Here is a 21,759-nt window from a genome sequence, read left to right as displayed (position 1 = left end):
ATTAAGGGTAACTATAGAAACACACAGTATCATCACACTTCTCCAAGCAACAGGTTAGATTCTGCGGATCCATTCTGCTAACATGGGCACATTTTGCCAGTGCATGGAGCCTTTTGCAAATGAAATAATCTCTTTCTAGCAGAAAGTGCCATGAGCAGACTAGATTTGAGGGATCCAGCTCATTTACATTCATTAGAATAATCAATTATTTAGGAATTCACTTCTAAGCTAGTTTGGCCTAGAGGGTCCATCTTAAGAATGCTCATAACAGGGCCTTAGTCTGGTCGAATGCAACTTTCACAGATTGTATAAAGACATACAAGAGAAAATGCAAGACTGGAATAAGCAACATCTTTCCCTCTCCGATTGCCTTCAACTGATTCAAAGCTTTCTGTTCCCATGCTTCCTTTTCCTTTTCAGAGCTTTACCGATTCTTATTTCTCACACAGACTTCCATAAATGGCAAAGATCTCTCTCTAACTTCCTTTGGAACTCCAAAAAATCCAGAATAGACCAACGGCACCTAAACAAACATCTTCTTTGGGAGGCCTTGGGCTTCCTTCGTTACGCCATTACTACCAGGCAGCCACACTTTCCAATCTTACAAAAATGCTACAAAGTACATCTCTCACTAATTGGATGAAAATTGAACAGTTTTTTGTAGCTCCATACAGAAATAATATGGATGACTCCGGCTCAGAGACCTACAACATTATATGGAAACCCCTTCTTACTATCCACCATAAAAATTTGGGATCTAGAGAGAAACTTACTAGCACCCAGTATCTCTCCTCTTTCAGCATTTACTTATCAGAAATGGTTCCCACTGGGAATAGAAGAAGGTGCTTTTAAATCATGGACTTTAGTGGGCCTGAGGAGTCTGACGGATTTAATTGATAAGGGCGAGCTCTTGGCTAAACAGAAATTTGAGGAGATATTACACGAGGACATCTCCTGGTTAAAATACTACCAACTAAGAAGTCTGATAGGTAGAGTGAAGGAGTCGGGATCTCTGACACGTCCTAAAACACCTTTTGAATGGCTTATCAGCAAAACATCACGAGGCTCCAAAGGTCTGTTGTCTGTACTTTTTAAAATTCTATGGGACATAGAGAAACACAAGGCACTCTCCAATATGATGGCTTGGAATAAAAGATTAACCTATCTATGCAACGTTGGGCGGACATTTGGTGCTCCTATCCTAATAAATCAAGAGTCTTTAACATTAGACTACAATACTTCAAAACCTTAACCAGGTGGTACCTTTCCCCAGCCCAGTTAAAACTATGCACCCACAATACAGCTCTATGTGTTGGAAAGGATGTGGCTCCACTAGCGATTTCTATCATTGTTGGTGGTCATGCAAAATCATACAAGACTTCTGGATACAAGTTTTGAAAGAAATTAATAAGATTACATCAGACGACATTCCTCTTGACCCGGCTATACTTTGTTTAAACTCATCACATACCACTAAAGATCGGGAAGTTAATATCTCTGAACTAGCGGCCACGTTAATTGCTTCGGCATGGCTGGTTATTGCAACCTCATGGAAAACTGCTGTACCACCATCTATTTCTCACTGGTGCAATAAATGCTGGGATCATTACGTGATGGATAAAATAGCTGATACTTATGATGCTCATACACAAGTGCAGGCAGGGTCACAGTCCAGATTTGTTAAAGTGGTTTGCATTAGTATCATACTTCACAGAAAATGAAATACTACCAGCAAATCTAAATTATGAAACGTGGCTTCATTTTTGAGTTTTTCCAGTAAGGTCTGAGCACTCTTTAAAAAAAACAAAAAACAACTCTTAAAAAAACTCTTAAAACTCTCTTATGCACTCTTTTTGATTTGACAGGTAATAACTTCTAGCTTACTAGACAACTCATAGTTTTTGGCTAGATCTGGATTTGTCAACAGTTCCATATTATAATTAATTTGGAAAGTATTGTTAGATGTGTATTTGAACTCACTGCAATGTTACATAGTTTGGTAAGCATTTTTGGATTGGTATGCTGACTCATATGTATTATTGTCTGCTTGTCTTATAACAGTACTGTTATGGGTCCTTGATATTTTTTCTTCTATTTTGTACTGAAACATTATTTTCAATAAAGCAGTTGGGGGGGGGGAATAACAGGGCCTTAGTCCCAACTATGGGTGTGCAAATTGTTTTTAAACAGTATTTTTCAGTTCGGATCTATTGGACTTCCCAAAAATTCAGTATTTCCGAAAAATCCTGGACCCCAATACCTGTATGGTATTTGGATCCGGGCTTTTTCTGGAAATCCAATTTTTCTCCAGGTCCAATAAACCTGAGAAGAAAAATACCAGTTAAAAAAAAGCCAGCCCAATCCTGGGGCTGGCTTGGTTTTTCTGCAGTGCAGTTTAAACCGTGCTGCAGGTAAAACTGTCCCCAGGATCTGCGTGCCACAGGGAGGTCTCTCCTCGTGGCATGCAGACCTGGCTGGGATGGCTTCTCCTTCAGAACTGTTTAAACCACGCTGTAGGAGAAGCTGGTCCCAGGATCTGCGTGCCACAGGGAGGTCTATTCCCCTCTCATGCAGATCTGGCTGGGATGCCTTCTCCTGCAGCATGGTTCGAACCACGTTGCAAGAGAAGTTAGCCCCAGGATCTGCTATGCAGCAGCTAGCAGATTGCTCCCTGTGGCACAGCAGCTTCTGTGATTGGATTTTCCTGTACTCTGGTTTAAACCAGGCTGCATGAGAAGCCAGGCCCAAGCCAAGCTGGTGGAAAGAGTCTGCATCCTCTGGCACAGCTAATCCTTGGCCTGTCTTCTGCAGTCCCCATAAACTTTAAAGGGACTGCAGTAGAAGCCCGAAAAGCAACAGAGAGGAGAGAGCAAGTTGCTCCCGCCTCTCCACTGTGTTTTTATTTTTATTTATTGGGTTTCTATCCCGCCCTCCCCGCAAACGGGCTCAGGGCAGCTTACATTTAAAGGCACTATGTGCCAGAGTACATAAAACCTATAAAACCAGATAAAGCAACCATATCATTACAATTAAAGTGCTCAACATAGAAATGATCTTCCAATATCCCCAAATATATCTGAGATTTTCTCGGGATTTCCCCCCAGTTTTTCTGAAAACTCTGAGATACATATACCCCAAAAATACAGATACGGTATATTTTGAGTATATTTTCGGTTTGGGTAGATTCGAATGCACACTTCTAGTCTCAACAAAGGCCATAATACTTTTTTTTTTTTAACAGCAAAGGTGACCAGTTTGTCCTTGCTGTTTGTTTTTTTTAAATAAATTTATTTTCCAAGTTTTCACCTTTACATTCCATATATATAATTCATCAAACATTTATACATCTCCATAGATTGTTGGTTTCAAATTATAATATTTTCACTAGCGCTTTGTCCACACATTATACTCTTCTTTTATATTTTAGCCAGTCGTATATATACTTCCATCTTTTCCAAAATACATTCTCTGATTTGTTTTTCAATTCTAAGCTCAGTTTATCCAATTCTGCAATGTCTAAAATCTTATGTTTGAGTTCTTTTATCGATGGTATATGTTTTGATTTCCACCGTCTTGCTATCAATAATTCTTGCTGCTGTTAATATATATATTATTATTACCTTGTGATTTTTTATATTGTCCGGGATCATGTTTAATAAATATATTTCAGGTTTCATAGGTAGATTTATTTTAAATACTTCTCGTATGATTTTGTGTATTTTTCCCCAATATTGTTGTAGTTTCCCACATCTCCACCAAATATGGAGATATGTCCCTACGTTTTTCCCACATCTCCAACATAAGTTTGAAGATTGTGGGAAACATTTGGCAATTTTATCAGGGGTCCAATGCCACCTGTAAAACATTTTATAGATATTTTCTTTGTAGGGGATTGCTTTCATATATTTTATTGACTTCCACAATTTGTTCCATTGAGCTATATTTAAGGGGGTTCCTATCTCTTTGTCCCAGGTCATCATTGACTTTTTAATAGTATCTTTTTCTAATGCTTGCTTCCTCCAATAGTTTAGAATACAGTTTCTGGATTAATTTATCGTTAGACGGAAGCCATATTTTATCTATTTCGTTTTGATTAGTATAGAATCCTGTTTTTTTATCTGTCGCGTATCGAGTGTTAATTATGTTTTGGTCCCACCAAGTTATTTTAATATTTTCTTTTCTTAATACATCTTCATTTTTAAGTTCCATTTTTTCATTCAGGAGAGTGCCGTATGTTAGTTTGTACGAAACTCCATTGGTTTGAAGAAAGGAAATTAAGTCCTTGTAGCGTTTCCTCTTTTGACGAATTTCAAATAGAATGTCTTTTAAAGTTTTCATGTTTATATTCCCATTTTCAGTGGAGCTGCTGAAGTCGCTTTTAAAATAGCATCTCTGGTCTGTCTTCTTGAGAATCTGACTACAATTTCTCCAGGCAGGCTATTTTATTTTAATATAGTTGGAGTATGCCCTATAAGCAGTCTCCATCTTTTTTACTACTTCATCCGCTGTTGTGCCTATTGCTGGAGCAATGATCTCGCTGAGCAGCTTCCTCAGATCCTCCTTCGCCGATTCTGGAACTCCCTGGAATCTGAATCATGTTGGCTTTTTCCATTTGTAGCTGTAACAAACAATTTTCTTGGAAGTTTTGTTTTGCTTCAACTTCCCCCATTCTTTTCTTCATTTTCTTGTTTGTGGTGTCTATCTCTTTAATTCTCTCAGTCGTATGCTCCACCTTCTTTGCTGTTTCTGCCAGTTGGAGCTGCTGGGATGCGAAGTTTTGATTCAGCGAAGTCAGTTGCTGGTTAATACCACTGAGTTGCTCCATCACCGGCTTGAGCATATCCGCTAACATTTTCATGACGTCTGCTCCCTCTTCCGGTTTTGGGCTCTGACTACTCGCCGGTTTAGCTTTAAACTTTCTTTGCGAGGCCGCCATTTTATACGATTGTTTAGTTTCAAACTGCTTCTCGCAGACTCGAAAAATCGTCACCTCTATGTCAGCGCTCAAGTCTCTCAAAACAAAATCGCTGCTTATTTTCCCCCCTGCCCCCTTCATTACGCTTATCTGTCCGTTTGCATAAGAGGTGTCCCTCTTTGCGCTCCGCTTTTCCCACGGGGTGGTGGTGGTTCGCTTTTAAAATATTCCATTTATTTTGAACTCACGTTCATTGTCGGTCATTTCTTTGCCCTCACTCACAGTAATCAATATTCCGCTCAATCTCCACCGCTTGTCCCAGTCAAATCAGCTTGTGCCCGAGGGCCACACAGCGGCAGGACCGTCAGGGCAGAGGGGAGCCTCAATTCTCCGGCATTTAGCCGTCGAAGAGGTTGCCCCTCAAAAGCCCTATGGCCTGGAGCCTATCACAAAGGCTCCGTGTGGGTGCTACTTGAGGTAGCACCCCTCCATACCGCTGGTGTGTGAGTCACTCCCCTGAGGTCCGGGGAGAACGACCACCATCGCTGATCCACAGAAGTCCCACTACTGAGTTTCAACAGTAGTAAATTGGAGATATTGGGACGATCAGCAGCCTGCTTTGTAGTGAATACCTTGGAATTGATCAGCACCACAAAGAAAGCCCATAGGGTATGCTCCCCATTATACTTTCAATTGTTTTACTCAACGGTGCCCTTACCATATTTAGATTTTTAAAACTGTTCCTTGAAACAAGAGAGCATTTATGCTTGCAAGAGGAAACTATCCCTTTTCAAGTAATGCAAGGTTGAATGCAAAGGACCTCATACTCCAATAGACTTTGTTACTGTGCTTCTGGACAGATAGAAACTATGAAGCATTGCTTAATGGAATGCAGTACCTTTTATAGGATTAGGGATTTGTGCATGTATGTATAATAGGGGGTTGTTAACATCAGATAAGTAAGAAACTCTTGGCAGGCATGGACTTAGTTGTCGTGGAATTAGGGCCTTGATGGAGCCCCAGTCCTCTGTTAAACCTATGATACTTTGACTTCTACAGTAAATTAGCCCCTATAGTTGAATCTTTGGTTCAGTTTCCCAGGAGGTTTCAGAACTCTGCTGGTGCTGTGGCCTTCTGGTACTGATAGCTCTGTACATGACTTTTGCCTTAGAGGATGTTTATACATTCCAGAAGTTAGTGGTGTCACTATCAGAATCAAAATAGATAGGGTATCAGAACCTAGCTTCCTTGACCCTCCTTGACTTTCTGTGAGCTTCCTGACTTCAGAGATAGAAAGAAGGGGATGGACTTGGATTGGTATTGGGTCAGTTCTAGTTGGGCTTGCATCACATCCATGGTAGTCCAACATGATAGTAGTACGTCAGTAGGTACGTTACCAGTTATATGTCCAAGAACGATATATATCTCTGGTTTACTAATGGTTGGGGTTGGCCATCAACAGATCCATGTGAGACCTTGGTGGCTAGTCTAGAATGTTCTGAGTTTTATACAAGTGCACTATTTTAAGTATTGGGTTGAAATATTCTGTGTTGAATATTGAAATGCTACAAAGTATTTTCTTTCTTAAGAGTGTATAATGGAATAAATTGAGCTTTGTTTAAGAACCATTGTCTCTCTATACTAGATTCAGTCCCTTGACAGTCTCCACCCAACCAGTGAAAAAACTCAGGGGAACTGGGGGGGTCCCAAGAAAAGTCCTGGGTTCCAGAATCTCGCAACAGGAATTACACTGGCTGTAGCCAATTTTTTTTTTGCTCACATAATTAAATTTAAAGGATCTCAAACACGGTAACTGGTTGGCTATTTAAAGTACTTATTTTTTGTTGTATCTAGTATGACATTGCTCAAGGTCTGTAAGATAAATGAGCTGTCATTAAAGTAAGCATCATAATCAATTATGTTCAGAAAGGCTCACGTAGTACTTTTTTGATCCATAACAGTATATTTTCTGAATTAGTTGAGGAAAGATTGGTTAGTGATGTACTGCTACCTTGTGAAATTCAAAAGTGCACAGAAAGACTAATTAAAAATAATGAAGCGAATGGTTATTATAGTAACATCAACATTATCATTACCTAGTATTGAAAGACATATTCCAGTTCCACTGAAGTAAAAAAAATTACAATTAGCATCAGTGGGGAAAAAACCTGCAACCATTGTCTAACAAAACTATACTCTGATTTCAAAGCCCTGTAATAATCAACAAAGCAAAGTCACCAATGAAGTCTGACTGTGTCAAATTATTTTACTGGTAGACAGTAACATCAATGGGTTTATGTTGACAGTACATGCATTCCATAAAGACAGCTCATATGCTAAGAACCATTAAAATGTACATGGTGTATAAATTACATTTATTTAAGTTGACAAGCTAGTGCCACATTTTTGTGCACATGCACAATGTGGTCCTGTGGGCGCCTGCTGCCCAGTTAGGCTTCTGACTAGCCAATGACGATTTGATTGGCTGAACAGATTTTTCAAAACACTGTTCTGGCAGCAGCCACCACAGATTAAGGATCCTTACTTTGTGACTGAAGGTAAACTGCAGCAGCCATTCTGAGGCTGGCTCTGTCTCCTGCAGTGGCCCTTGTACAGCAGCCATTTTAGTGGCCATGCCCATCACACTGCCAGGATCCCAAAGGTGCCCACACACTCAATAAGGTTGGGGACCCGAACTTAAAGACAGTACTGCAATTTGAAAAAAAAAAACCCCGCTGCTCTAACTCTTTTTACAACACTGCAACTTAGTATTACGGTTGAGCCAGAACTAGTTTTTAATCCTAACTAAAACTATGTGTTTTAGAGTGACTCAACACTACTGAATTGGGTGTGTCTTTTTTCTTTCACTAGTTTCAAACATGTTAAAGCTCTCTGATTGGAGGTACAACATGAACACTCATGTCTCAAAATACACAGAGAACTGCATGTGTCATTCATGCCCTTTTTGTTGAAAGCATTCCAAAGCTCTTGCTTAGGCTAGGATCTAAGCTACCCCTCAATCCAAATAACTGACCATCCTAGTTTGAGAAGGAATTTGCCATGCAGCCCTGGCTAGGGAGAAAACCAAGTCTAAAGCCCATCTGGGGCCATGGAATAAATCACCCAATTCTGTGGATCCTGGCCTTATGGTTTTGTGTTTATATCACACACATAAATATCATCTCCATTGTAGGGTAGTTTATACAGAAGTAAGGTGCCCTAAAATGGAGTAAGAGGGTGCTGCATTATTTCCTTGACTGCTGTGGCTATATACGCTGGGGTTTTTTGGTTGCAAAGTCCAATGAATACACAACATAAGCTATATAGCAAGAATTAAAGTCTCTAGCTTACCTGCAGTAGTTTCATTCATTAGACGGAGGCAGTTTAAGCCTGCTACTTGTGCAGCTGCCATTACTGATCTTCTTTCAGCATCAGAAAAGAAACTTGGGATCTGTTTTAAAACAGTGTTTTGTTATGTAAGTCTCATTGCATTCCTTCTTTTCTGGCAAATTTCATACAAGCAAACTATCTTCATTACATATCATCTTGCTGCAAGACGTAGTTCACTACTGTTTAAAGCTAAAATACTCAGTTTAAGCAGACTTACAGCTATTAACCATAATATTCAATTTAATAATTGAATTCAATATTTGATTAGCCCTTTTAAATTAATTAATTAAACTTTTAAATCTGATGGACTGATTTAATGTAAATGAGCTCTTCAGTTACTTTGGTATTTTAAGGATCCACCTACACATACAGATTTATATTTAAGCCAAATTCAAGTTTTATGTAGGAATTAACCAGTACCAAAAAGCCAAACAATAACTTGCTACAGAACCAGTGTGGTGGAGTGCTTAGGGTGCCTGATGAGACACAGGCTCAAATCTGAAGGCAACAAAGCTCACTGGGTAACCTGGAGCCAATCAACATCTTTTTGCCAAGGGCCACTGAGGGTGGAAGTCACAGAGAGCTACATTTGCAATTATCAATAACCCAAAGACTCACATTTACTTTCAGCCACTATTAGTGCTCTAGAGGAAGGATAAAATTGTTTTCTAATCAAGTAAGAATCTAGTTTTATTTTTAAAAATACAATATATTTAAAAGTGATAATGCAGAAGAACTGATGTATCAAGTCGTTTAGAAACTATTTATATGCACACACAAGAAAGTACACTGCTATCAATCTATTTGGGTCCTGACTTGCCCTCTGAGTTTTTAAATTTGGACCAAGGCTTTGTAGAATATTTTGTTCTAGAAATTATTAGTTTACTGACTAAACAAAGTATAGGTTTTTGTAATTCACTATCAGTCTAAAGAACAGGCTGCTTCAGACTTACATACCCCATAATCACGGGTGGCCGAACTTGCTTAACATAACAGCCACACAGAATAAACATCAGATGTTTGAGAGCCGCAAGACATGAACAAATAGTACACACATATTTTTATTGAAAAATTTGCAAATTTGCTTTTTATTAACATTAAATTAGACTGTGTGAAAGAACTGCATTGGGCTCCCCTTCCTTATATCCTGCCTTAAGCTACAAGAAAAGGCAGTTCATAAATATTTTAATACAACATCCCCGTACAATAAAGGCTTGTTAACTTGACTCCATCCACCATTTCTGCAGAGCAGAACACATACCAAGAATGTAATTTACTATAGTCATAATGCAGAATAAATAGTAAAGGAATTTTTAAAAACACAACTACAGGCCCCAAGTTTTCCAGGTTGCTCATCAAATTAGAATATAATTAACACATAATGTAGTAGATTTAACATATTGTAAGTAGATTGCAGCTTGTGAAATGAATCTTTGCTGCTCCCCCTTCATACTGCAGCCCACCATACAGCATTCCATGTTATTCCCAAAGGACTCCCTGACTGCAGCTTAAACTGCAGAATCAGTCAACATCTTTCCTGCAGAAGTGGGTGCAAGTAGCTGGTAAGTGGAGTTCAGGATCACCTATATAAGCCACATTGGTGACTTTTTAATGCCTGAAATGACTTGCTAGTGTCTGGACCCAATAGGAAGCTCACAGTAATGGCAACGTATACCATTACTTTATTTAAAATATTTAAACCTCAGAAAGCACACTGTTGACCATTTTCCTCTTTACATAGAAAAACCACTTTTAATTAACAAATGGACATAGTTCATTTTAAAAAAGACTTGTGCAAAACATTTTTATTAAATGCAGCTCTTAAAAGCCTATTTAAAATTAAATTATTGTAACTGAAATTTTAAGTTTTTAAATCTGATTTATTCTTTTCTAAAATCTAGTTTCATTTTTTAAAATTACTTTTTATCCAACCTTTTATATAAACAGAAAGAATTCTGGGAAACTAAAAATCAATTCTCATTATGATGTTCTCCTACAGTAATGTAGCTCCAAGTATCAACAATACCAACTACCAACTTACTGAAATTACGCAGTCAGCTACAGGTTTTTTAAGTGCACTTTCCGATGTCTCTTTAAGCTTAACCAATAACATGCCTGTAACCTGTTCAATTGCAAATGGTCTTTCTTCATCCAAGTATCGAACCTACAACACAAGGGCAAAAGAAAAACCACAATGTAGCGTTTAACAAAGTATGTACTTTAAGGCAACTTTCTAAAATATTTATATTTAATAACCCATTAAATCATGTTGTAAAAAACTGTCACTTGAAATGCGTAATCAATGTCTTAAAGGACTCTTCATACAGTATTTTTTCAGGTATACCTACAAAACCTAAACATATAAACTTTTAGAATCACATCAAGAACACGGGAAGAGACCCTTACATTTTTTAGCTTTCTGAAACATTATTATTAACTTCATTTAAAGCCCACCTTTCTCCTTTAGATTCAAAATGGATTACAAAATATGAAAAGCAATTCAATCAGACAGCAAGGGCCTCCAATAAACAATACAGCAGGACTAGGACTACAGAAGTGGAACACAATGCAAATTAAGAACCGTTTAAAGCAACAACATTGTTTGAGGGATGACATACCATAAGAAAGAAATGAGGTTACAAAGGTAGAGGATACTGCAGTAAAAAAGGGTGGTCATGCATATAATAAATACTGTAATAGACTACAATACAATGCTGATTTTACACATTTGAGGAGTGACACCTTCAGGAGACCTCGTTCAGATAAGCAAAGCTGCTGCAGTGCAACATAGCAGGAGAGGAGGTCATGCAAGTATCTGAGTCCAAAGTCATTACAGGCTTTTTAGGTGGTGATGACCAGAGCTTTGAATTGAACCCAATATTTGTTTAGTAACCAATAAAGTATATGCTGAATGGATGCGACATGTTCCACTTCATGCCGAACAGTAGCTGGCGTGCAGTATTCTGTACCAATTGGAGTTTGAGGTGTCTTTACGTAACTGTAGGGTATAGCATGTGGCCAGATCAGCTAAATCAAGGTAACGAGCCATCTTCCAAGCGAAGTGAATGCCATTTTTGCAGATGCAGTAGCTTGTTTCACTAAAGCTGAATCTAGTATAACCCCAGGTTAAGAGCATAAAGGTCAGTGGGCATCATACGCCCTTCAAAAAGTGGGAAGCATGATATCCTTCAGGACTGCAACCTTCCAAATCAATATCACCTTCATTTGTCACACATCCTATACAAAACTTCATTATCTGCTGGATAGTCCACATATTACCATCTCTTTTATGCAAAACTTGGAGGTTCAGATTTCCAGGAAAACAAACCAGGTATGTCAGTTTCTAAGGATATTGTATGGAAACACTGAATGAACTAGAACCAGTTTTTAAATATGCAACTTTTACTCACACATCTTCCTGTCAATAAATTTCCACTAACAGAAGTGGAGGGGATTTATGTTGAATCCCCCCCTTCTACTGAAGATTCATCCATCATGTTGTTCCTGGGGCTCTGCTGTCCCACAGAAGCAGCACTCTGGGGAAACCCTTCTCCAATATTTTTTTTTAATTTAAATTTCCATTTCAATATACACATATACAATCGTTGAGCATAAACTATTATAATTTGTGTTAAAATCATACATTTTAATAGAATTAATTTAGATTAGCTTTTTAATTCCCTTCTTCTTTATTCTATTTTATCTATCTTATCTTCATATGTGGTAACATTTTTATTATTAAACATGTATTACCTAAACCTTTCTATCACACACACACACACAGACCTTTATTGGCATTACAGCACAAATCCAAATAGAATACACTGGAATACATCTCCTCCTAAAGGCCTGGTCGAGGAATTTTGCTACAGATTCAATGACTTCGCTCTTATTTGAGGCTAAAAGTATACAGGTTTTATGATCTTCGGATCAACTCTCCAGAGGTAGCAGGAAAGACTTTAGAAATACAGCATGAAGATCATCATAACATTTACAGTGCAAAATGACATGATTGCTATCTTAAATTCACTCATCCCACACTGACACAACCTATCTGTATATGGAATTTCTTCCATATAACATCATAGATGGGAGAACATTAAAACGGGCTAAAATAACTGCCCTACGAAGATGAGGATCACACAAACAAGATAGGTATTCAGGAAGGGAAGGGCCAGATGAAAGCTCCCAACACAGTGGGGAACAACATCCAGAAACTAGGATTTTAAGTTCTTGTATCTCAATATCAATAAGTCCTTGCTTAATCAAGGCAAAAGCCTGCTTCTCTGAGAGCAAAACCATGTCATTAATATTAAGTCCAATTACTAAAATTTTCTCCTCAGTATAGGTCAAACAATCAGATAGATGAGATTCAGAAAGCATATGTATAACGAGACTGTTAGGATCACATCTAAAATAGAGGTGTGCCCAAAATTTAATGGTTATAATCCAGGCCTTTGTAACAAGCCGTCTCTGATTCAGCTCCAAGCATATGGCCGCATAAGGAACTTGGCTTGAACATTCCATCAATGCTGTATAGAAATATTGCTTTCTAATTTCTCATGCCTTCTCCTGTGATGACATTCTTTGTCTGTTTCCTGTTGCAGGCCAAATGGTCCAGGGCAGACCAAATGGCCTGAACAACCTAAATAGCCATGCCATATAACCACACATTCTTTAACACCTCTAAGCTGAAGAGCCAGACTTCAAGGCTCCTGCTTTAAGGCTACATGGGCCATGTCACGTGCATCATGGTGAAGCTGGAGCTTGGGTCACCTGACTGCAGGCAGGGCCTCCAAACTTCTAGCCTATCCCCACATGCAGCTATGGCAACCAACAATTGGCCATACACCCCTGTCCACTCATGATTCACTGATGGCCACAGCTGATTGTGATTAGATTGGGGTATAATTCCATTGATCACTATGGGAGTGATTCTCTTAGCTCTCTTCTCTCCTCTTGCCATTGTCTGTTTATTGCACCTGAAATGCTGTCTTTTGGGAAACAAAGAGCTGCTTTGTGAACTGGATTTCATGTGTGTAAGATGGGATTTCTCCTCAAGATCCCTTGGTACTCACATGGACTATGGACAATCCAAGTGGTAACTATGTATCTCATTAATGTGTAGTTAAGGCAAATAGCCATAGCTTTTGTTATTTTTGTATCCTAATAGTCTGGTTTTATTTTTATTTATTTATTTATTCTGGGATTTATATCCCGCCCTACCCGTACGGCTCAGGGCGGCTCTGTACTGATAAAGATCATTCTTATTTCTAATTATTTCTGATGTGTAACTGAACTCCAAGGCTAAATCTTGTGTCTAATGCTGACCACTTAAGCTACCTTTATTAAGAGTAAAGTGTGCATCTTTGAGTAGAGCTGCTGATGTGTAAACCCCAGATGCCAACTAAGGGCTTGAATCTCTTCCCTTAGGAAAGGCAGGGACTGTTGAAAGAGATTCTGGTGGCAAATTGTTCTGAAAACCAGAGAGGGTATAGACTACCTCGTGGTTTGTTGTTTAATGTGCTGAAAGTGCAGGGTTCCCTCACATTCCAGGACTGGACTGAGTGGGTTAAAGGTAGAAATCCAGACTGGGACACCATATAACAATTTGGCACAGTAAATCTTTCTATCATCTTCTATTTAATTGATTTTTATTCTTGATTTTCAGTTCTATAATTTAAAAGCTTTCCATTTTTCTTGAAATTCTAAAGAAGGTCTGTTATGTATGAAAGATGTTAGTTTTGCCATTGTTGCGTATTCATTTAGCTTATTCCTCCATTTCTTCATGTCTGGACATTTTGCTGCAAATATTGCTCTTGCCACCGTCACCATGTACTTAAATAATTCATTATATATTTTTGTAATATAGCTTGGTAAAATATTTAATAGCATATTTTTCAGAGCCATCACAAACTTAAGTTTTAACATCTCCTGCATTTCTTTGAATATTTTCTTGATTTCTTACATGTCCATCACATGATAAAATGCTGCATTTGTATTCTGACATTTTCTGGGGAGCCCTTTGAGCTGAACAAGATAGTTACATTCTGCTGATGGAATTCCCTTCCCCCAGAGTCTGCTCATAACTCTTCACTGTCTTATTCCTCTGTCTGTGTTTAAATGAGGTTTTTTCCACACTTACTAAGGATGGAAGATGGACTATACTTTTAAAATGAAAGTCATGTTACTAAGATTGCAATCCTATGTACACTTACTTGGACAAGTGAACGACTAACATACATCACAACTGCTCAGTCAGAACTAAGCTGTTACTGGCTTTTCTAAACTGATGTTATTTCCTATGCAAAACTGTATGTTAAGTACACTGCAACACCTATTAACGTTCTGTACATTAATTAAGTGTACTAATGATCCTGTAGCATGCTCATTTTTACTACAATGAGAATGAATACCAGAGGACAAGAAAATTACTTATTTGGAAAGGTGTCTGTTGATTCTAATTCATTAGATCTTCCAGAAGGACCTGGGTCAACCTTATTAAGCCTTGTTTAAAAATTCAGCATCTGCCATAAATACCTGGAGAGATCATGTATGTTTGATTTAGTTTATTATTATTCTACTTTGCACATCCCAACAGATAAATTGTAGATACTGCATTGGAGGCTGCAGAACTCACCTTTACTCCAACACTTCCATTGGGCATTCTATGAAGCTCATAGGGCAGTTTGATTCTTTCAGCTTTAATATATGAATCATCAAATGCTCTCCCATGAAGTTTTTTGAATCCATGTAATGTATTCTTAATATTTGTGATAATCTGTTGAAGCATAAGCAAGTTCAAATATGTTTTCAACTTCAGCTATAGTAATAATATTAACTGAATTTGCAATCCTTCATCAATCTCTCAAACCAGAGATCCGCAACCCTTTCCAGCCTGTGGGGAGCTTTGGAATTCTGACACAAGGTGGAAACGCAACTACAAAATGTCAGGGATTGAGGTTATGCCTAATTCTGATAGTAGGTCTTCAGCATTTTAGGTAGAAGCTCTCATTAGCAGGATGCCTTTTAAAATTATCATATCGTATAAAGATATTTTCTGGCATACACCAAAGTAAGTATACATATTGTGCTAGCCAAGAAACCCTCATCTGGCAATATCTGTCTTCATTTTGCAGGCATTTAATGTACTTATGCAAAAAGAAAAGATATTTCTTCCCCTGGCCCTCCCCTTTACATTAGCCCTTCTCTCATCAGTTGAGCCATTTTTAACCAGCACTATTACTTGTAACAATGACAGCTGGTATAGAAGGCCGGTAGGAGCTCCTTGCATACGTGTACAGCAACAGAGAGTCTGACTAATTTTTGACAGGAACATAGTGAAGTCATTATCAATTTCCACCTGGATTATAAAACTACTATTAAAAATCAGAAGATCTGATGACTTCAATACAAGTTCCGGTTAGGTGCATTAAGCATTTTAGCTGTGCAGCCCAATTGCATTTATTCAGAATTGAGTACCACTGTGTATTTAGAATATCACTCCACTATTTGCACAGGTAAAGTACTTTACATAAAGCCACTGTCTGCATTATATCATAAACATCAAAAACTCAACATGCCCCACCTGGCCCCATCCCTCTTTGTAAAAATGCTTGGAGGGTACCAGGAAAGGTGCTGGAGGGCACCACTGCACCCATGGGCACCACGCCGGGGACCCCTGTCTTAAACTCTAGTTTTTCATTTATGTACTGAAACATGGGATATAAATTTTGGTATGATCCTTAAGGGAAACAATGAATTAAACTACTAAATAAGTTCTATAATAAAGCAATTGTTTTCTGGGAGGGGGGCTCTAATCTGGAGAACCAGGTTTGATTCCCCACTCCTCCACATGAAGCCTACTGGGTGACTTTGAGCCAGTCACAGTTTTCTCAGAACTCTCTCAGTTCCATCTACCTACCTCACAAGGTGCCTGTTGTGGGGAGAGGAAGGGAGGGAGATTGTAAGTGGCTTTGGGACTCCTTAAGGTAGAGAAAAGTGGGGTATAAAAACCTGCTCTTCTTCTTAAGATTTCATTTTGCAAAACAGCCTCCTCATCCCAATCTTATTTAATTAACACAACCAAGTATACGCTTAAAAGATATTTGCTTTGTTTTGAATGAGTTTTGCTGAGGTACTGGTGCTCACATTGGCTTTGGCTCAAAGCCCTGTGCCTTTTAAACCTATTTTTTCTGAAGCCTGGATTAGGGAAATATTTTTGGAATTAGCAGAAAAAATCCTGATGAAGATTTCAGAACTGTTGCTAGGAAGCAAGGTTTTTCCCCACTAAGGTAACAATAAATTAATTTTTACCTGACTCTTTGCTGCATTTCCAATAGTTCGGGCTTTGGATCCTAGTGATATACAAGCTCTGAAATGATAGACAAAGTTGCTCAGCTTACAAACTAGTATGAAAAGGTCAAACAGTTAATAGCAGACGAAGACTTCTATTTGAAATATATATGTTGACATTACCCAAAGTTAAAGCTGCAACATGTGCTCTCAAAGCAGCAATACTATGCAGAAACCACACTGATGCTGTAATAAACAATGATCACACAAAATGCTTGACTGGTATCTTTGTTTTAAAACCACAAATGTAATCTGTGTTCATTTATGACATCTGCCCACAGGTGTATTCATCTACCCTTAAAAACTAGATGTAACTAAGTTTCAGCAAAGTTTCTAAGAAGTTGATGAGGCAGCATAATGAGATTCACTTTACAAACACCACAGAGTTTTTTCTGCAAAGCTGACTCAAGGTACTGTTTGGTATCCTCAGTCTCAGATCCGCTAGGCTTGTTTAGTCACAGTTCTCTCAGAGATCTCTCAGCCTCACATACCTCACAAAGTGCCTGTTGTGCGGAGTGGAAGGGAAGGCTATTATAAACTGCTGTGAGACTCCTTAGGGTAGAGAAAAGTGAGGTATAAAAACCAACTCTTCTTTTGTACTATCAACTTTCTTCTGCCAAAGTGAGTGTATGCCTGCAGGAACCATACTGGCTTACTGAATTTCCCAGGTTAGGACACAGAGACTGGGGAAAAAAGGGGGGGGGACTCAACCCACAATATGACTATGAACCAAAAAGGGCTAAGCTAAACCATATACCGTATTTTTCGCACCATAAGACGCACTTCCCCCCCCCAAAAAAAGTGGGGGGGAAGTGTGTGCGTTTTATGAAGCGAATACTGCCTTCTCTCCCCCCCCCCAAGCCCACGGAGCCCATGGGAAGGCTTGAAGAATTACATTTTAAACGACACGTTTTCAGGTCCATTAAGCATATAAAAAACGAAAGTAAACCAAGAGCTCCAAGAGGACCAAACTAAATCACACAGAAATTAAGGGAAGAGCAGACTGTTCCATTGGGAGGGGGGGGGGGAAGAAGGCTGAACAGGGCTTGGATGGTCAAGAGTCATCTTGGAGGGAAACTGAATTGGCACCCTAAATTCTGTCTGGATCAAACAGGAAACTTTTCCAGAGGCAGTGTTCTGGAGAAAAGTCCATAAACACATTTGTATGGATTGTAGTTCCTTGTCAAGTCTTTGAGGAATAGAGCACAGACCCTGCCTGTGTCAAGATACCGGGACTGGGGAAACAGGCTCTGATAGCCTATATCAAGACTCTCCTCAGACTTGGTCCCGTTCCCATGCAAGGGAATGTAAATGCTCTTGTATGTATAGGAAATTACTAGCAAATTATGTCTTCTATCATTTTCTGCCTAAAGTCTGCATGTCTATAGATTATTCCAAGTATCTGCGCTTTTGAGGATTTGCACTTCTATACCCATGATCCTTGAGCTGGTTATGGAAGACTGCCTGGGAGAATCCCACTCACTTTTTGCCAAATGCTGCTCAAATTACTCTAACCAGAGGGAGCCCAGTGCTGACAGTAAGTCATGGTAGAGATAGAGGTGAAGCACAAAAGCACCTCTCTCACATAAAACACATGTACAACCATAGACTTCTACAGTGCAAGAGAGCCAGAATCACAGAAAATAAAAGAATTCTCTTGCTGGTGACACTCAACATCAAAGAATAATCCTAGAAAGAGAGGGGATGGAGTTCCTTGTCCCAAGTGTGTGTGTGTGGAAAGTATTTTTTTAAACTCTAGACCCCTAGACTCTCAGCTTAGAGTGCAGGACTGAGCCCAAGCAGTAAGACAGAGCATGCTGTGGAGGAATACTGAGAGTCAGGTGACACTAAAAAAGATACTAATACGTAGTAATTGAATCAGGGAGCACGACTATGTGGGTGGAAGTAGTGTCACAGCTTTCTACTTAGCAGATACACAAATGTGCATCTACATCCACTGATCTACTAGAACTAGATGTGGTTATGTTTTCTGCAGCAGATAAAGTTAAGAGCTTGGGAGTGCTCCTGAGCCAGGCCTTAATTAATAAGCAGAGCCAGTGTAGTGTACCAGTTAGTGTGTCAGACTAGGATCTTGGAGATCCAGGTTCAAATCTCCACTCTGCCAAAGAAGCTTGCTGGGTGAACCCCGGGCCAGTCCTACTCTCATTTTAACCTATATTACAGTGGTGTTATGAGGATAAAATAGAGGAAAGAAAAACATCATAAGCCACTTCAAGTTCCTATTGGGGAAAAAGGTGGGATCTAAATTAAGTAAATAAATAGTGACTCTCCAGTTCACTGGAAAGGAGAAAAATGTGTTATTTTTTTATGTACAGTGTCCACTAGACACTCACAAAAATCAGACCATAATGTGCATAACTCAACTACTGGTTATACTCCTGGAAATTACCTTTTACTTCCCACAATGGAGTTTAATGCATTACAAGAACATGCAAAACCAGTTTGATATAAACAGTGGCAACATTTTAAAAAATCAGTGGGAGATCACATCAGTTTTTCAGAACATACTGTTGCACACATCACAGTCAGCATTCTTCAACAAAGAAAATTCAAGGGAAAATACCAACAGAAAACTGCTGGAAAAAAATCATCAATATATCTGATAGCATTATCCAGGAGCTCAACAGGTCTGACAATTTTCTTAACCTCAATAGTTAAATTGCATAACGTAACCGAGGAATCTCCGTTGTCAGCAATCACTACTATGCTTATTTGTATACTTCAGCTTTGTGAAAAACATCACAAATCAAGCCTGTTAACCCATTCTTTCTGCATATAAAAATATGAGAGTTTAATCTGATTAAACTGGCTCATTCTCATGAATGTTTATGCAACAATAAATCTTTTAGACTTTAAGGTGCCATCAGACTTTTCATTAATTAAGCTATGAAGGACCTAAGTTTTTGTCTGAAACATCTTCAAGGCTGCTGAGTTCACAGCTAATACTTTAATCTAGAAAAATACTTAGAAGCAGCATGTCTCAACTGCTAATTTGATTTTTGAAGAGAACTTTTCTCAAAGGTTCATGAGAAATTAAGATAAAGTCTTTCCAACAACATCATAGTTATCTCAGTACAGGGAGAAAGAGAGACCAGCATGTATTGCTACCTTCCTTAAAATGTATTATAAAGCTTCACAATACAACCTTCCTAGTATCCATCTCATCAGCAGTCATCTTTATGCTCCCCCAAACACCAGACTAAATGATCACATGGTGGCCTTTCCAAACCAGTACATGTGTTCATCTACATTTTTACTACCATTTGACCTTTTTTTCAAGTGATTAACGGGACATTACAACTTCCATTGGCTCCCAAAGCCTGCAAATCATCTTCCCAAGAGAACCCAAGCCAACCAGTAGCATCAGCATGTTTTTGATAATGCAAATCCCTGGTTTCTGCTGGAACCACTACATAGATACATAGTGCACATTTACAACTCCTGGCTGTTACCCATGGAAACAAGGGAGAGTGAGCCATCTCCACCTACTGCCGCCTCCTCTGTTATTACCAGCACAACACACACCCTCTGTCTCTTCTAGCCTGTCATCCCCCATGCCTCACAGCCAGGTGAGAGAACAGGACAAGTAAAAACAGGTCAGGCAGAAGGAGTGGAGGCGCAGGGAGAGAGCCGCATTGAGGAACAAACCACACCACCGCCTTCTGTCCCTCCCATCCAGCCCTTTCCCTTTTCACCCCAGCACGGTGATTTCATAGGGCGGCCTTGGAAAGGCTGCACATCCCCGTGGCCCGAATTGCCCCCCAAAACGGGAATGTTTACAAGGGAAGCTTCACAACTCCCACCACACTGGCTGCCAATACCAGAGGAATGCTTGGGGGGGGGGGGAGAGACCCACTGCTCCCCCTTCCTATGTGCTCTCCATTACCTGCGGGGGAGGGAGGTTGAAAGAAGGCAGGGATTAAGTACCACTACGTGAAAGAGGATCCCCCCCCCCGGCCAGTCATTGCGAGGAAGAGAGGGAGGAAGCCAAGTGAGCGCCTCCTCACCTTTCTGGAAAGGGGGGGGCGGGGGAATCAGGTCGCTTCACTGCGTTGTAAAAAGGGGGCGAAAACCGGCGGGCGCCTATGCCGGAGCGGCGAAGTAAGCGGTTCCGGGGAGGGGCGGGGGGAGCCGCACGTTTCAAATGAGCCCGTTGCGGGGAGGAGGAGAGGATGGGGGGAAGTAAACGGGGCGCCAGGCCGTGGCGAGGAGACCCCTCGAGGTTTCGGCGAGGGATGCTCCGCAACACCGGCACCCTGGAAGGCAAGAGAGACGACGACTTGCGGCTCTACGCGGCGGGGCAGAGGCTGCGGCGGCTGGAGGAGTATTTTTTTGGGGTGGGGGGGGGGGATCTTTCGGGCCCTGAAGCGGCCGCCGGCGGGAGGCGCCTGGAATGGCGGTTAGCGGGGCGCTACTCACGGGGTGCAGCGGTCGCTGTACTCGTTGGCGATGGTCTCGATGCCGCCGCTTCGCGCCACGGCGATGTAACAGTTCTGGAAGCCCAGATCGATGCCCACCACGGACATGGCTGCGCCGGGTGCGGTCCGCTCTCTCTCCCTCCTGCTCCCCCGCCTTGCCTCGAGTGCGGCGGCCCCGGGCGAGCGCTCCCCTCGGCTGCTGCGACGCGGTTCCTCGCGCGTCTCGCTCTCTCACTGCGGAGCAACAGCCACCAACCGGCACATACGCTCTTCTGCGCAAGCGCGTCGCGCTGCCAAACGGGGACTCCGCGAAACTCCGGATGCGGCATCGGCAGTTTCCGCACAGAGTCGGCCGGCCTCCGAGTTCGAGAAAGATCTGGAACAAGGGAACGGCGGGACTCGCCTCGGTCGCCATCGTTTGGCCATCGGCCGCTATTGCTGCCATAAACGCCTACGTTTGAGCCTTTAATCTCGCGCATAGGCACCGCGTGCCTGAAAACAGCTGGCGTTGGGCTGTCCGGAATTAAAATGTACTTTATTTGAGATATTAAATAGTTGTATTAACTGTATTAATAGATTAGAGAGACAAAGAATGTTATGTATATATCTTATGCCGGTATGAGCGGGATGGGTCCCCGCTTACAAATATAAAACAAAGAA

General features: G+C 40.3%; 1 protein-coding gene across 1 annotated transcript in view; it reads right to left on the bottom strand.

Annotated features, from left to right (window-relative positions):
• HSPA4L (heat shock protein family A (Hsp70) member 4 like) overlaps positions 1-21,340 on the bottom strand; it is a 37,495-nt gene extending 16,155 nt beyond the window's left edge. Inside the window, exons 1-5 of the mRNA XM_015409699.1 lie at positions 21,101-21,340; positions 16,622-16,679; positions 14,946-15,086; positions 10,347-10,469; positions 8,267-8,366 (exon numbers count right to left, since the gene is read on the bottom strand). Of these exons, the coding sequence (XP_015265185.1) occupies positions 8,267-8,366; positions 10,347-10,469; positions 14,946-15,086; positions 16,622-16,679; positions 21,101-21,207 (529 nt within the window). The 5' untranslated portion in view covers positions 21,208-21,340. The remainder of the gene's footprint in view (positions 1-8,266; positions 8,367-10,346; positions 10,470-14,945; positions 15,087-16,621; positions 16,680-21,100) is intronic.
• Between the last annotated feature and the right edge of the window lie 419 nt (positions 21,341-21,759).

This window comes from Gekko japonicus, unplaced genomic scaffold, assembly GCF_001447785.1.
Source record: "Gekko japonicus isolate JY-2015 unplaced genomic scaffold, Gekko_japonicus_V1.1 scaffold108, whole genome shotgun sequence".
Taxonomy (NCBI): Eukaryota; Metazoa; Chordata; class Lepidosauria; order Squamata; family Gekkonidae; genus Gekko; species Gekko japonicus.
The sequence above is the reverse complement of the archived record's forward strand: the minus strand, read 5'-3'. Positions and strand labels throughout refer to the sequence as shown.